At 45.7% G+C, this 16,637-nt stretch overlaps 1 protein-coding gene across 3 annotated transcripts in view; it reads right to left on the minus strand.

The window, feature by feature from the left end:
• Positions 1–16,637, minus strand: part of LOC139609578 (nck-associated protein 5-like) — a 125,526-nt gene that overhangs the window by 73,441 nt on the left and 35,448 nt on the right. For 2 of the 3 annotated variants that reach the window (XM_071464333.1, XM_071464338.1), the window contains exon 3: positions 12,621–12,694. In XM_071464333.1, coding sequence (XP_071320434.1) covers positions 12,621–12,694 — 74 coding nt within the window. Of the gene's footprint in view, positions 1–1,119; positions 1,681–12,620; positions 12,695–16,637 lie in introns of those variants that run through there. The other variant, XM_071464337.1, reaches the window with a different exon arrangement.

A 16,637-nucleotide genomic window follows, 5' to 3' on the forward strand; every position in this document is an offset into this window, starting at 1 on the left:
CAGTCATTTCTCTTCCTACTTGACTGTCCCTCGCTTAGTTCATTGGCGTCTCCAGCTATAAAGCATCCACTACATGGCAGATGCTATTTTTTGCTCTCATGATGGGAAGCACCCACGTTCTCCCAGAGAATGGCATTTCTCTCTGGCATGTTGACAACACCAGCAAGAGAGTGATGATACCGTCCATACTCTCCCATGCTCTCATTTTCATGTTCCCTTGCACTTCTGTTTTTAGAGACAACAAATCCAGCTAAAAATATCGAGCCAGTGTCCAGAACCCTACAACTGGCATCCTTTGTGCGTTAGCTGCAAACAGCCTAGCCTCTGTGTGTGTGTACTGTAAATATGGCCGACTATGAGGAGAGACCCCTGACCTGCCGTAACTTTGACATATGGACACCGGCACTGCAGCACTTGATTAACAAGGAGCTGCGGAGAAGCTGACCATAACAGAGAGACCATAACCCCTCAATCCATATTCTCCACCACTTAGCTGTATCTGCACTTAATTCAACACCAGGCGTTTCAGTGTGGGATTAGTGTGCTGGATAGAAAATCTTAATCTGCCTGAGAGAGAGTGTAAGGAAAGAAAAGGAGCAGAGGGAGGGGAAACATGCATTCCTGCACATACAAATCCCCTGCAATGCTGGATTGTTTTACCACTGCTTAAACGACGGGTATCCTTTTCCCTCTGTTATCAATCAGAATCAAGTCGCAGCGACCCGGCCCCATGCTGTTGCCACTAGCAACAGGACACGCGATTGCCCCTGAAACTGGCTGATCAGGCTCAGCGCAAATCAGAGATCATCCCCTGCACATGTGTACAACGCTGCTCTATGGAATATGCTCCCTCCTCTGGGGATTATTAGGAAAATTGCAGCTCAGGACAATGTAAAGGCGGCTGATGGAGGAGCAGCCAGGGGAACAATTGTTAAGACTCCTTGAATTGGGCACAGGCGAAAGCTGAGCGTGCATGTCTTCTTCTGACAGCGGAGAAGTATGGCACATAGAGCAGTTCCCCAAACAAGCACAATCCCAGTGAAACCGTGCACTTGTACATGCATTAAAGCGATGTGATGTCATGGATGCTGTCATGTATGATGGCTGTCCGGTTCTTACCCTGGTGGAGATGCAGCATCCTGGTGCGTTCAGAGGACACACATGGTAATCCACCAGCACGCTTCCCTCCTGCTCTGCAGCTGCTACCCACTGATCCCGCAGATGATAAAGTTTACATCCACAATGCAGCACTGCCGGCTCTCCGCTGCTCCCTGCCTGCCGCTCTACTTGACTGAGACCTAACTGCCTCTCCTCCCCTCCTCTCTCCTCTCTTCTATGCCCTCAAAATCCTTGCTTCCCTTCCTCCTACTCCTTGTTGCTCCCGTCCTCTACCCTCCCTGTCTCTCTCAATCTGGCAACATGCGCTGACTCTCCCGATGCTGCTCCCCTCCGCTCCTCTCTTCCTTCACGCTACGTCCACTCTCCCTCTGTGCTCGGCTTTCTCTCACTAACACACACGCTCGGAGGCTCCTCTTCACACACACGGCGCTGTGTGGCTCCCCCCCGCCCACACCGCCTCCTGGCTTTATGTTTCCCCAGAATATTTCCCTCCTCAGTCTGTCTCTGCTTCTATCTCTTTCTCTCTCATTCTCTCTAGCTCTCTGACTGCGTCCCTCCTCCTCAGGCTTGCGGGACGTTTAACATGTGTTCGGGGAAAGGGCTGCTCTCCTGCCTCTCTGAAGGAGGCTCTTTCCTCAGGGGAGGAGAAGCTAAGTTCGGGTGGGGGGTTGTACGGAGGAGGAGGAGTTTTTTGGGGGGGGACAACAATGTTGAGGGGGGTTTAACTCCAGCAAGGGGATGTGAACAGGCAAGCAGCAGCCGGCATGTGATGTTCCACTAACTGGACTCTTTTAGAAAAAAAAAAGAGGCAGAGAAGGTGACAAAAAGACAGAGAGGGACAACTGAAGAAGAAACAGAAAAACTGAGAAAAGTTCTGATTGTCCTAACTTTAAGGGGGGGAGGGAGGGGGGCAAAAGGACATGATGAGGCAAACAATTAGAGATAACGATGCATGTTTTTGCACAGCATCTCCTTGAAAGCATTCATAATCTTGCACTCGGATGTACACTCATCATTATGTGGAAAATTAATGATAGAAATCTTTCAGAAAATTTCAAGCCCTTCAAACCTGGTGTGCAGTGGGCATGCTTGACGGTTTTGACATAAATTGTCAGACACAAATGTCCCCACACCAGTGCTGGAAGGAAAAAGGAAGAAGTGGTTTCAGATGCTGGCCAGTGGTCTGACAAACGCTTCAGCCCTAAACTGGCAAAATGTTAAAAACGCACCTTTGTCTCTCCATTATGGCGCTTCATCCACACTAAGCCACCGTTTTTGACACCCAAAAAATTGAGCTTTTTGAAAACTGTCTCTCCATCTGAAAACACTGGCTGCCTGTTTTAGTGTGGACGGGGAAAACAGAGCGTGTGGACAGCAACGCAGAGAAAGAAAGAGAAGCCAGTGACAAAAGGCAGATAGGGACAAGCGAGGAAGAGATCGAGATCAAGAGAGCGAAGGACAGAAAGTGAAAGCCAGAGAAAAAAAAAAGGCTGAGAAAGAAAGAGAGGGAGAAGTGCTTGGGTCTGCCTGGGCCGAGTGACGGAGCAGGCTCCAGCCCATCTGCCGCAATCACAATCAGTCTCAGCTGAATGGCTGTGACAAACTGCAGCCTGGAGCCCACAGCCTCAACCAGGCAGGACGCCTGCAAGGGCTGAGGGAGAAGAGAAGAGGAGGGGGGACATCCTCTATTGTCTGCTCCCCAATAGGACCAGTGCGAGAGGGGGCGGGCACCCGAGGGGTGAAAGGGGGAATTAAAAGGGTCCCAGTGACAGGAGCGCTCAGTTAAAGAGGGGAAAGAAAGGACGGGGCTGACTTAGAGCCGGGGCCATCGCTGCCACTTTGCCCCACATTCACTGTCACTAATGTCCTAAATGACACTAACCATGTGAGAAAATTAGTTTGCAGGAGAACGGAATGGGAAGGGGGGGGGGGGGGGGGGGGGGTTGCTGGATAACTTAAAGATGAGGGAAGGAGATAAACATGCAGGGATGAGTTGTCCCCACATGGTATTATTTCACAGTGGGAGATCAGGCATCACCCGACAGTGATCATAAAAAACTGACACGTCTTGTCACCTTCTCATTATCAGATGTCTCGTAAAGCCGGCTGACACGCTCCCATTTGTCATCATAAAACTCCGAAAGATTCATGATGCCTGATTATTGCGTATTTGAGCGAAATGTCATGCAGGGGGGTAATTGTGTTTATCATACGCGCAGCTGTGTGGCAGGGAAATCTGAATACAGAGGAAGCATGATTTGATTCTAAGAGCAGGTGGTCACCAATTAGACACTATTGTCCCATTTGGGTGAAAAGACAAATGGACGGCTGAGTCAGCACTAACACATACATATGTGCTGTAATCAAGAAATATTGAAGGCAGTGTTCCATTCTAATTTGATCAGCGGCGAGCGGCCACTCGTTGAGCGATGGCTCTAGTCTGCAGAGCGACAAACAGACGGCAGAGCTTGATGGTACAAACAGTTATACACTTATTTCCCAGAATGCCCCTCTTTCCCATTGTGAGTGAACAGGCCATGTTTGTTTGTTTCGCTTTGTTTTATTTCATTTTAACTAAGTAATGAGCATTTCGGGGTGTGTGTATGTTTTCATGGTGCTGTAAGTGTGTGTCTGTGTGTGTGTGTGTGTGTGTGTGTGTGTGTGTGTGTGTGTGAGTTTGCAACTATAAATGCAATGTCTGGGTTTGTCATGTGAAAATAAAGCCTCATATTTGTGTATGTTGTGCATGTATGGGGTGATGCCTATGTATTTGATAGAGTATATACAATGTGTGTGTGTGTATGTGTATGTGTATGTGTGTGTGTGTGTGTGCTCATATGGTATGTGTACATGTCACTGTTCATACATGCTTGGGTGTATATAGGTTCTCTCAACCATAATTTTGTCCATTTATTACACTGTATATGTGATGGTGTGTCTGTATTGGTAATATTCATGTACGTCTGAGTGTGTGCATTAGTGTGTGTGTGTGTGTGTGTGTGTGTGTGTGTGTGTGTGTGTGTGTGTGCGTGTGTCCACTCTGTGCGCTGAGTGATCTGCTGAGCTCATTAAGGCGCTGCTTATTGCTCTGCCAGGGGTGTCAATGACAGATTCCACTGTTTGGAAACACTCGGCCGCCCACACAGCCAGTCTGGCTCCACCACTGTCGCACACACGTGCACACACACACACACACACACACACGCATGCACACACTCAGGCTAGGTTAGCATTCCACAGAGAGGAGGGGGGTGTAGGGAAGGAGACAGGATGGTGCTGGGACAGTGGCTGGAGGGACGGCGGGTCGATATGGATTTGTAATGGGGTGCAGGGTGGTCTGGGGGGGAAAGGGATGCACGTGGTTGTGGTTGTGTGTGTGTGAAGTGCATGTTTGTGCACATACAAAGGAAACATGTGAGTGTGAGCACCTCTGAACTGCAGTGTTGAGTGGCCTGGCTTAAAGGGATGCTGCTGGTTATTCAGTGGTGTTCAGACCCTTTGCTGAGGTGAAAGCTGCAGTTCAACAATGTAAAAATACTCAAATCAGAGTTTCTGTGGTTTTACCACGTTCATGCACTGAAGTACATCACATCCTGAGTTCAACACAAATGTCTACTGAAAGTTGTAGTTCGAGTTAAATTCAAAGTTTCACTTTAGTAATAAAAGTATCACCAGCAACACTTACTTTACTACTGATGCAGAGGCTCTGGCAAAAGATTCAGGGTCGTCCCGCAAAAAAGTTCAGCTTGGCTCAATTTTTGCCACGATGCAATGAAACAGCAAATAAAGACAAGAACACAGTTCCCGTAAATGACTTTGTAGCATGAATCTAAGGTTTGAAATCAACAAAAATTCAGGGAAAAAATGACTGTTGTAAAAACTGCTCAGAAAATGATCCCTCGTACCTTTATGAAGTGCTGTATTTTAGTATAATGACCCTTTAAACTCATGGATATATTATTCAAAATGTATTTCATGGTTCCTATTTCATCACAGTGCTGTCCTGGGTCTGAAGATGGACTAAATGTAATAATTCTGAAGAACTGCTCCTTTCAGAGTGTTACATTATGGATGCATTAACATGTAGGCAGCATGTTAATGTTGTAGCTTGTCCAGATGGAGCTAAATTCAGCTACTTTATGCTGTTGGATTGTTTAATGCATTCAAGTTTATCATATTTTATGAGCTCATCATATGTTTTGAATGTGAAATCTCAAACTCCAGTAATAAAATAATTGTAGTGGAATAAATATTAAAGTATTTCCCTTTAAAATGTGATGAAATATTCTGTAGCTGTGTGAAATGGAAATACCAAGGTGAAGAAGAGGTTTATCAAAAGTTTACGTTCATGTACAAACATCCTGTCAGGGCATCGTCCAGGGCTCCAGCCATCAGCCACACTTTGCCTCCGTGACATTAATCCCCTGCAGCGTGATCACAGATGAGGGACCAGAGGCAGTTGCGGGGAGGCCAGCGTGCGTCACTCGAGCTCTTTCCCCGACCGGTCGATTCCGCCATCTAGGTGTGTGTTCCGAGTCAGACATTAATCACACAGGAGGAGGAGAAGAAAAACTTTGTTTCCTTCCCTCCCTAAAGACGATTAGCATGTACACAGTGTTTGAGCTTAGACATGCTTCTGAGAACAGCTATTTAATGTCTGATATCACCGAGGAAAAGTAAAGGGTCGGAAATCATTTGGAAACACATCAGAGGTAGTATGGGTGACTACAATCCATCCAGGAGATATTTAGCTGTCAACATGGCTAGACTCTTTTTGGGAAGGTGGGGGTGGGGGGTGTTTTCTGTATCAGGACGAGTAAAGGAAATGCCAAGCTGCAGACAGGCAGCGTGTTTGTTTACTCAACACAAGCCTGCTCAGGATCTACACAGCTCACAACGTCAAACGCCCAGACAGATGCAAATCACATGACAGGTGACATCACAGGTCACACTGCACGATGTGTGTGTGAGTGTGTGTGTGTGTGTGTGTGAGTGCATGTTATTCAACTTCTGTGTGGCAGAATGAAGTGTGTAATACAATGAAAGCGATAATGCACCTCCGTCATGTTTCATTAGGCAGGGGGATGGGGGCGGAACGACGGGCGGGATGGTGGTCCAGCCAGACATCATCAGCAGGCCAGATTTTCCTCTTGGTGGAAGTCGGGAAATGCTGCAAGTCACCCGGACTGGAATGAGCAGGATTAACACCGATGGAGTTAATCTTTAGTTAATGTCAAGTAAATCTTCAGAACAATTACTTCAGCATTTCTTGTGTGATTACAGTAAACAAATGAGACTATTATGAGGTAATCTCAGTGTATCCTCTATCTCGTACCAGTGGTACACTTAGTAATGGTGCCACATTTTCACAGTCTCAATATGCTGTTGTTTCCTGTAACTTTTTTTCCTTTTTTCTATGAAATGTTGCACATTTTTCTGCCATGCTGATTTAGACCTGCTGTACACACTTACTGTAAAAATAAGTGTTCAGATTCCCCAGAATCAGACTTGTGGCTCAGTGGCACACAATATAAAACTGAGTGGTGAGCTGGCCAATAGGAGTGACTTCAGGACCTATAATGTGTCAAAATCAATGTGCTGATAGGTAATTGATGTTTAAATGCAACATTTTATGACAGTATTTAAGTCTTCCTAAACAAGATGACTTTTTTTTATTTTCTGCAGCTGGGGTGTTATAACTAGTAGTATATTCCACTATATTCTTGAATTAAACTGGTTTCCATTGGCACTTTGTTTCATTTACTTAAAGAAACAACAGACTCACAGGACACGCCCCCTGAAGACTCAAGTGCTGTGCACTTCACAAATTTTCACCCTTTCCTGTTTCCTCAGAGAGATAGAGGATGTTTTCCAAAGAGCCCTGAGCTGGAGGGAAATAGCGTGGATGCAACCACTGTGACTTCCACTAGCCAAAACCACACGGGATCTATCAACAATCCAAACCACACAGGATCTATCAACAATAAAAAAAAAAAAAAAAACACACAGGGTCCATCGCTGTTCTTATCTCAAAGCGAGGATGTTTTCCGGAGCGCTTTGCAGCACCCATGTAAGTCAAAATATCTGCACGCTCTCATGAGCACAAAAGGAGTCGTAGCACATTTCCCCAAAGCTTATCATGATAAAAAAAAAAATCTTTTCATTGCACAATGGAGGATCTCAACTGAAGTTAATAGACCTGGGCGAGCCTTCATTTAATCAAAGCTACAACTGACAACACCAGAGTGACTGAAATCAGATAAAACATTTAATATTCTGAATCAGTGCATACTTTACAGCACAAGACATTCAGTCTGAGACCTGCTTAGACAAACAACAGTGGTAATTAACCATTATGCAAGACCCCACTGGAAAAGAGTGAGGCCTTAAATGCAGCTAATTGCTTCGAGGAATGCAGATAATAGCCTATTCAACATAAATGCCAAGAATACATGTCACAAGTCCTATAAAACGCTGCATATCCATGTTGTGAAACCTCTACATCCCAGCTGGAAACAACAACACTTGTTTATTGCAACACTACTGTATGTCTGCAGCAGCAGCATAGATCCATTATGTTAAGTGTAGATGTTTTTTCTTTCTAGACTGAGTGCAGTAGGCAGCTGCTGAGCTTTACACTTAACCTTGAATGCATCAGAAAAGAAACTTAAAGGCTTATGGTGAATGATATGTGGAGAGGGAGGCAGTGCAGGTGGTGCAGGCGTAGCATATCACTACTTAAGCATTCTTACCCAGCGTGCATGGGAATGCAGCACTGTGACCAGCTATGGAACGACCTTGAGGGAGCATCTATAAAAGGCTTCATTAACCCATTCGATTAACCTCCTCCTCTCATAAGCTCAATAAAACTGATGCATGTATTTCAGCCAGGCCTGGAGTTTGCTCATGAATCAGGGCTGGAGTGTTTTGGCATTTACAGGACTGGGGAGACGAGTGCGTCCCCGGCCAGACGGACTTAGTCAATCCTATCTGGGATAAATAAAGTTGTGTCATAGGGCGCCAGCAGTGTCACCTCCTTAACCGATTGCCTCAGGGAGTTCATCATGTTCGCAGTTTAGTCCTCACTGACACGTATGCTGAAGATCAACACGAGACCAGACCTGCTACGTGCTAACAATCCAACAAGCTCTGATAGATGCGAACAGCTTTTTGCTAATTACAGACAGCACACATGAAGGGGACGCCCTTTTGGCATGATTCCCTCCCATTGTAGCCTCATTTCTTCATGTTTTTTTTTCTTATCAAGCTGCTCTTATTGCAAAAAATGATTTTAAATGATCAAAGCACCAAATTCCACCAGTGCCTGAAGGTTTCAATGAAGTTTTAATGGACTGATTTATTTACCCACTGATGGTTCCTTTGAGATATTTTAGAGCCTGGTCTCCTGGGCCGTAAAGTGACGTCTAATGGATGGATTAGGCTAAGTCATTCACTTCAGAGGGCACACAAATATACTTTGGGAGCATATTAGATCTCTTTGGAGCTTAGTGTGATCAAATTATTGCATTAGACTGGTCAACTTATCCAATTAAAGTTGTAAAATGCATGGCTCTCACCCAACCGAGACGGCAGATCCCTTTGGGCGTTTGCGGGAGGCTGAACCCTATCCACCTCCTCATCGACAGAACAGGCCTCGCCACATACTTCAGCTGAGGATTACAGCCTTTCATCTTGCTCAGACCGCCGGCAGCACACAGGCGTCTTTGAGGCCAGATATGGCTTGTAGTAACATCAGTAAGGTCCAGATTTGCAAAGCTGTTTCCCAGCTTTGCGCTCCTGTGGTCTTTTTCTCTCCTGTGTACACACTCACATATTTCTTTCTCTTTTGCTTAACCTTGCCGCCCTCTGAGTGCAAGGACATTTTCTTCCACTAGTGTTCCCTGAGTGACAAATTTAGGGAACGCTCAAAGTCACTCAAAGTGGTTCTGAGCCACTTTTGAGTTCTTTAACTTCAATGGAAACAAATAAAAAAGTGATTAGAGGCTTAAAAACTCGGCTTTCTCAGCAGCTGAAACAATTAGGAGAATTCTGAAAAAGCTAATCCAAATGATACTGAGGGATTTATACTGATTAAGGACGGACATTTAAAAATAAAACTTCACTTCAAAAACACAACAGCTTCAGTCAAACTCAAACCTCTCCTCGCCTGATGAGACAAGGACAAATGGGCAGAGATGTTGAGCAGTTACGGGACAGAACTGGTCAGTTCTCAGCTCGACCCACAGGCAAATTCACTCACACAAAGACAGTCTAGTTACCTATAATCCCTCAGCTCAGCACACATCTGATCTGACCTCCACTTTCTATCTCTGCCGCCTTCCAAGCACCATCTCTATGAACATGACAAATAGCTTATTGATCAGCAGATGTCGTCGCTAATGTGCTTTTGGCTTGAGCTGCAGCTGCAACCGCCTGCTCCACGCAACCTGTCCTAAGCCTCCTGGATCTCCAGCTGAGTCCCCTGCCCACCCCCCCACCCCCACATCCCCCTTACACACCTCCCCACCTCCCGGTCGCTCTGAACGGGGGGCCCCCCCTGCCTGCTGGCCACCCTCCTCCAACCCTCCCTGTCCCCTCCCAGTCCTCCAAGGTGTGGAAAGGGTCACAGACAAACACCATCTGCTCCGGCAGAGAGAAAGTGGCAGGTGAGGCCAGGTTCGAGCAGCGTGACCCAACGCTGGCCAGCTCTGCCATGTTTGACCCACTAAAAACAAGGTCACATGAAGATTCAGGGGACAGACAAACACCAGCTCGGCAGCAGTGACAAATCAAGAGTGGGAAAATTGGTGGAAGCAGAGATAGAGAGGGGAAAAAAATCTAATCTACATTGTTTTAATCCACAGGGAAGATTACACAGTCACGGTGCCTTGACACAGCAGCTTGTCAGAAAGAGGTCATGCAAACTCACTCCCCGCCCGTCATGCTTTTTAGCGCTGCAGAGCATCCATATGTCCTTCCTCCATGTCTGTCACTCAGCGGTCTTTAATAAACTCACTCAACATTTTCCCCAACACATCCAACTGTTTGTCAGCAGCATTTCAGGGCCACCACTAATGATATTGTAAAGCTTAAGAAAGACATTTGATCATATTTAATGAGAGCGCAGAGGCAAACGAATGATGGATAACTGGAAACCCCAGGTCTGCTTCCTACTGTATGCTGTTTCTGATGTTGCCAAATTTGGATTTGCTCCATCTGATGTTGACACTGTGCCGTGGAGCTTTTGTTTCCGTCTGTCAAGGACGTGGTCACAATGAATAGAGGGTGCAGGAAAGCCCAGCCAGCATCCCACTGGGGTTTTGTGCTCCATCGAGCAATGATGCTGCACTGGAGCGCGAGAGCCTGCGTGTGTGAGTGTTTGTGCGTGCACGCATGGGGCTCTAAGATGTTGAGGATACAGCAGATGCTTCTGACGCACGGAACACGGCACATACGTAATCAGAAATCTGGACCTTGCTTCTCTGTATATGACTTGGCAAGAAAAATGGGACAAAACACATCAGAATGACTGGAAAAGCTTCTTAAACCACCTCTTGTAGCACAGCTCACATATCTGCTTTTGACCCATATACTCACTTCCAAACAAGAGTTTCTTCCCATCTTCCTCTTCATGGTTCCAAAGCACCACCAGAAATTTAGCGATTTAGAGAAGTCTCAGAGTCTCCCTTCCAAGAAAAAAAGTTCTAACCACAACAAATAGGAGACGGTGTCACATTGCCATTGGACAGGGATATTTGATATACCTCTCTGACTCAGAAATGTAGTCTGGCTTAAAAAGAAGTCATAATTGTCCAATCTGTGTACTTCACCAGTGTGAAACTATCCTATAATATGGCACAATGAGACACATGAATGCAGTGGGTCAGTGGGTCATGACGCAGGGATGCAGAGAACTAGAGGAATGTAAGAGCCTCTCTTTCTCCTTTTGACGGATTGATGGGCCCCATATTCTGAGGGGTGGAGGGAAACATCTATGGTGTCGTGAGATGCTGCCTAATAAGGGGAAGGAGGCGTTTTTTTCCAACTCGCGGTCTATGTTTTAACTCAACAAAAGCCTTTGTGAGGTCATTTATCACTGTCGCCGCTCTGAATTGAACAACACTGGAAAAGCATTGAGAATAAACACCACCTTCCTGGTGGTTTTGTAGTCTATGAGTTTCAAAAACGTAGAATTTTCAAAGCATGGTGCTAGCTGAACATAGACAGTTTTTTTTACAGCGTCTAGATAGTTGCAGTTTTGCTATAACTATATTAATAATATTGTGACCTTAAATCAAATAGTACTCACAGGTCTAAAAGGCGGAGACACATTGGAGGATCAGTTATTTCCTGTATTAGCCTCCTGTCTCGTCCAGAAGTTAACAGTTCAGACTGACTGGTTTAGTTTCATTCCTCCACTACAACTTTGTTGTACTGAAAAACACGCTCTACACAAACACACAGGCACAGCAAATAAAGACAAACAGTGCAACACTCTAATTCACACAAATGACAAAAGACACCACAACATCTTTACACCACAGTTCCTCGTAGGAAATAAAAGAAAAGACAGCACTGGACTGGACAGAGACAGTGTTTTGGATTCATCTCGCAAATGAAAAACCCATTAGACTGGTCTGTAATGTTAATAGAGCAGAACACCATGGTAAGTTATTTACCAAATGCAAAATCAATAACATTTCCGATCGTGGTTACGACAGCTGCTCTGATCCAAGTTCATGGCTTTTAAACCACCTGGTCCTCTGGCCTAAACACAGTTCAGTCCCCACAAAGACATTTGGGTCTTTCTAAGTGGCTGTTAGGTCACTGCGGGTGTCCCTGAAGATGACTTCCCTGTCCTATAAAGAGGGGTGTGGATGCCTTAGACGGGAGGGTCATTCCTTTACACATCACTTCCTTTATTAAGGGGCTGCCCTGGCCTAGTAAAGGGGATGGTCAGTGGTCATCCATCCCCCCAGCCACCCACCCCGAGACCCCAAACCCCCTGTGTCCAACCCCCAGCCCCTCTCTGCTCACTCAGGGGGAAAATTACTTTGAGCCAGGGGAATACAGCTCCATTGAGATGGAGAGAGGGCCTGTACAAAAGAGGGTGAAGTTTAAAAAATTGTCTCTCTTTTCTGTGGGGGCGGTGCATCACTGGAAGGGCTAGGATGATAGGAGCATGGAGGGGACAAGGTCATTAGATTGGCATCTCCATAAGCTCTTCATTCCCATTGTCTGAGGCAAATCCACTCCAAAGGACCTCCATGAGAAATGCCCCCAGTCAACCCCACACTGAGCCCAGAGTCTCCCCTTTGTCTGCCACTTTTTAGTGGGCTTCCAACACAAAAAGCATTTCTCAAGAACAGCGTACAAAGCTTGTGTCGCGCTCGAAACCAAACAACATTGTTCTGCTGCCTCTGGTTGGGAATGGATTGCAGACAGCTGCTGATATTCTTAGGCAATAAAACATCTGCCCAGAAGTCTTGAGAGCCTCTTACCTTCGGACATTTCGCCGCTCCTCCTCGAGCTGTTTGAGGAGCTCGTCGATGCATTTGTTGGCGTCCATGTATTCCTGCCAAGAAGGGATGAGAAAAGCCAAAAGTAAACAATGGAGTCAGTGTGCAAACAGGGCGCTCTGAGTATCAGCTCACTGGAGATGCAGGTTTATTTCAGCTTCATCCTAAACATTATCGACAGAGCCAAATAACAATATTTACTGATCAAATGTATGCGTGAGATGCTGATGGAAGTCATGACTGGATTGTTTATGTGAAGAACAGCAAACCGGAGTAGCAGCACTTTTCTAAAGGAAAAAGCACTTTACTTACAAAAGGTGCAATTAATCAGTTAAGTCTCTCTTTCTCACTCTCTCTCCTCTCTGTGTGTAAGTCCAGAAGCACCTCTGGGTAACTTCTAACGGCTGGCCCAGAAGCGAGCCCAGCTGTGTAACGTCAGCTGGGAATAGCCCACACTCGCAAAACGTGCGCTACTGAAATACAGCGCGGACGAAATGAGCTAAGGCTAAGAGCAGAATGGAAATAACAGATGTCAGGATTTCTTGGCTTTGGCCTAATGATTTGCCTCTTAGTGGTCCGACTACATAAAGCAGAAGGTTGGGGGGGGGGCAACTGTAAGAAACAGGCTGCACAGGCACCATACTTCAACCATGTGGGTTTTCAGACATCCGATGTCTACCTGCAGTACATAACACACGGCCAGTTGTGACTAGATGCTGTCAAATCAGTGCGGTCGAGGTTTAAGACTAATTAATTAGAGGTTAGCTTGACAGCTCATGACGCATCTCCTGGGTAAACGTTTATCTCAGTGGGACAGATGCTCTCCATTGATTTCCAGATACTCTGATCATGTGCTCGCAGTGTGATTAAATACTGGGGATTCCCATGAAGAGGTCACTGGGCCAGGGATCTCAGTCTATGAGAAAAAAAAGTGGTGTTTGTGAGCCATTTCTTTCTGTTTTGATCATAAATTACCCTTAAAGGCTTGGTTTTTTTCATACTCTCTCCCCCAAGGCGTCTATTTTTCTTTGCCACTGTTGTTATCTCACTTCTCTAATTAATTACTGGCAAAAATAAACTTGTCTGTGAGACTCAAACTGATGCTGCTGAAATACAAACCACAAGAAATTATAAAGAAAATACAGTCGTTATTTTTACTTTTTTGAGAACCCTTTGGTCTGTATCTAAATGGGTTTATTGTAACCCATATAACTGTGAAACTGAATCCCATATAATGCAACCAAAAACAGCAACAGCCTCCAACATAGTCCACACATCGTCTTGTGTATTCACAACCCTTCACTGATTTTTCAGGCATATAAGATTAGAGTGTTTCACAGACACTAAACACTTGATAATTTGCCTGGAGTCTGGTTGGGACTGTCCTGACCTCCCTATGACCCGCCCTTGGGGGCCCGACCAGACCTAAACTACTTCTGCTATCACTGCATGGGTTTTTTTTAACCTGTGGCCTTGAGAGCAAACGTGCAACAGGCCAGATGTTCAGGAGTCCAAGTGGCTGGTCTAAATACAGTAAGTGCAGTTGTTTTGTCTCCTCGCTCCTGCTTCTGAAGCAAATTATCGCACTTAATCCCACATCTGAGCCTCCCACTCGAAGACTCACATCACCACCATCTTGACCTGATGCCAGTAGAACATGGCAAAGGCCCAGGCGTCCTGCCGAGTTGCCAGTCAAGGGCACTCTGGGTGACCATTAGGCAAATAGGGCCGACGCCAAAGTGCAACAACAGATCGATGCTGAACAGCGTGGGGCCGTATTTTCCAATTTCTGCAGTTTTTCTGCAAAAAATGACAACGAAAAAAAAACATAAACTCCGAATCTATTCATCATCTCTTTATCCATCATTGTCATGGTTAATTTCTGACTTAACCAGTGTGACAAATCTTTCATGTTTGGAAAGCAACCAATTACAGTGTCTAACTGCAGTGCCCTGAAGCCATCTGCTAGTCTCAAAGTGCCACAGCACGGAGCCAGAATGCCACTCACACCCAGACTGAAAGGCCATTAGTGCTCAGCTACGCTCCCAAAGTTAAATCTACTGTTGCCTCCATCAGTAGTTAATCAATAGCAAAAACTGTGGCCACTGATCACATCCATGTAGCTCTTTTAAATTCCTCCTAACTGGGTGAATCTGGTTGCTCTGAAATATGCTTTGCAGAAAAAAGATCAGATGCATGTTGTTCAGTAGAAGCAGGAAGGTGTGGTGTATTGTTAATGACAAAATGCATCTGAACAATTCTGCACAAAAACAAACAAAAGCAAAATAAGCAAGAAACCAACATCTGCCGTCTGATCAACTTCAATGTGTGACCTTTTTCTCTAGCAGCCAAAAAAAACAGTCTGTCTCTGAAAGACTATTAGCAACACGATCCCATAATGATTACGGCTGCTGCACAAAGGGGAACCTTCTTCATGAAAGCCCCGTGTCAGGGGAAATATTTACAGGCCACATCAGACGTGAAGTAAAGCTGCCTGAGTCTGTGTTGTCATCGTGTGTAGACCTCAGCTAATGACAGGGCACTGAAATAATCCCCAGCACACATGAAGGAATGCAGAGAATGCAGCATGCTTGTTGTCATGTGAAACTGGGGGGTCGGGGGGGGGGGGGGGGGGGGGGGGGTATTTAAAGCGGAGATTTAAAGCATGACTCATGTATGAAACGCCGCGTGTTATATCTTCAGCCAGGCATCATTTCTGACGGTTTTACGGCGTGAGTGAAAGCTGCACCGTTCCCACGAGGCCCAGGTGCTCACGTGTAGACTGGGGGGGGATGAATTTACTGACCTGAGACTTTATCGGAGGCATATTTCTCAGGACCAGTACTCCTGCAACTGCAATTCCTTACAGAGGTTAAAATGTCCTAAGAGCTGTAAGCTCATAAGGAGTGCGTAATCACCTCCAAAGTAAACTAAATCACAAAGAGGTTTTAAACAAATGCTAATATAATGTTTTTGACAGCAAGAAGACCGGCACTCACAGAGCAGACCTTCAGGAGCCTCTGTGGTGACTGAAGCTGAATTAGCTGGGTTTCTGATCCACTGCTACGTGTCATTTTCACATTAAGGTGAGAGATTCCCAATATTTCGCTTCTTGTATTCTGTGTCTTTAAACGTCCTCATTTCCATGTCAAAAAAAAAAAAAAAGGCCTGCAACACCCTGCAGATGTGATCGCCAAGAAGAAATATTTTCAGCTGCGTGGGAGTAAATACACGTCGTGCCTCTGAAACTGGATGTAGAATATTGGAAATCCATTTCTAGGTGTTAGATTTAAGGCACGGTGCATGTTTAGCTGCAGAAGAAGTTCTGGATATTTCATTAAAAGCACATATCAGACACTTTATTGATTTCTCCTGTGATGATCTGAGCAGGGGTTTAGCTGGGGTTAACCTGGCAGGTAATGTGTTTGCTGATATTCCTGCCCTGTGACCGCAGCTTCTCTGTCATGTTTATCCGGCTATGTTTACTCATGTGTGTGAGGGCGTTTGATAGCTGCTGAGGGAAGAGCCTCCCCGCCTTGTGCACGGCTCCAGTCCCACATCCAGCCCCCTCCAACTGCTCGTGTGCCTTTATAAAATTTTTAAAATCTGAGCATTGTGCCTTCCCCTCCCCGCTGTTTTGGCAATGAGGGAGCGGGAAGGGGAACAGTCAAAAAACAACACACTTCAGGCCACATAAACATGCAAACAGTCAGACAGACACACAATCCCAGTGCAATCTGTCTGAGATGAATGGTCCAGATTTTCAGTAATAAAACATAAGATGCGTTTTTCATCCATCCGACCTTCACCAGCACGCTCTGCTCTTTCACACATTCTTGAAGATTAGGAGGGATGGAACCACATCCTAGAGAAGCGTCTGGTTCTTATACAGGCCTTTCAGGAGCTGACTGGAAAAGCTAAATAAACCTAAAGCTAGATAAAACTGTGACCGGTCGGCATGCATTCCTTGAAGTCCTTGCCGCGATGAGCCCCCTCCAT

The sequence above is a fragment of the Trachinotus anak genome, unplaced genomic scaffold (assembly GCF_046630095.1).
Source record: "Trachinotus anak isolate AG129_WGS33_773 ecotype Australia unplaced genomic scaffold, CSIRO_AGI_Tana_v1 ptg000026l, whole genome shotgun sequence".
Taxonomy (NCBI): Eukaryota; Metazoa; Chordata; class Actinopteri; order Carangiformes; family Carangidae; genus Trachinotus; species Trachinotus anak.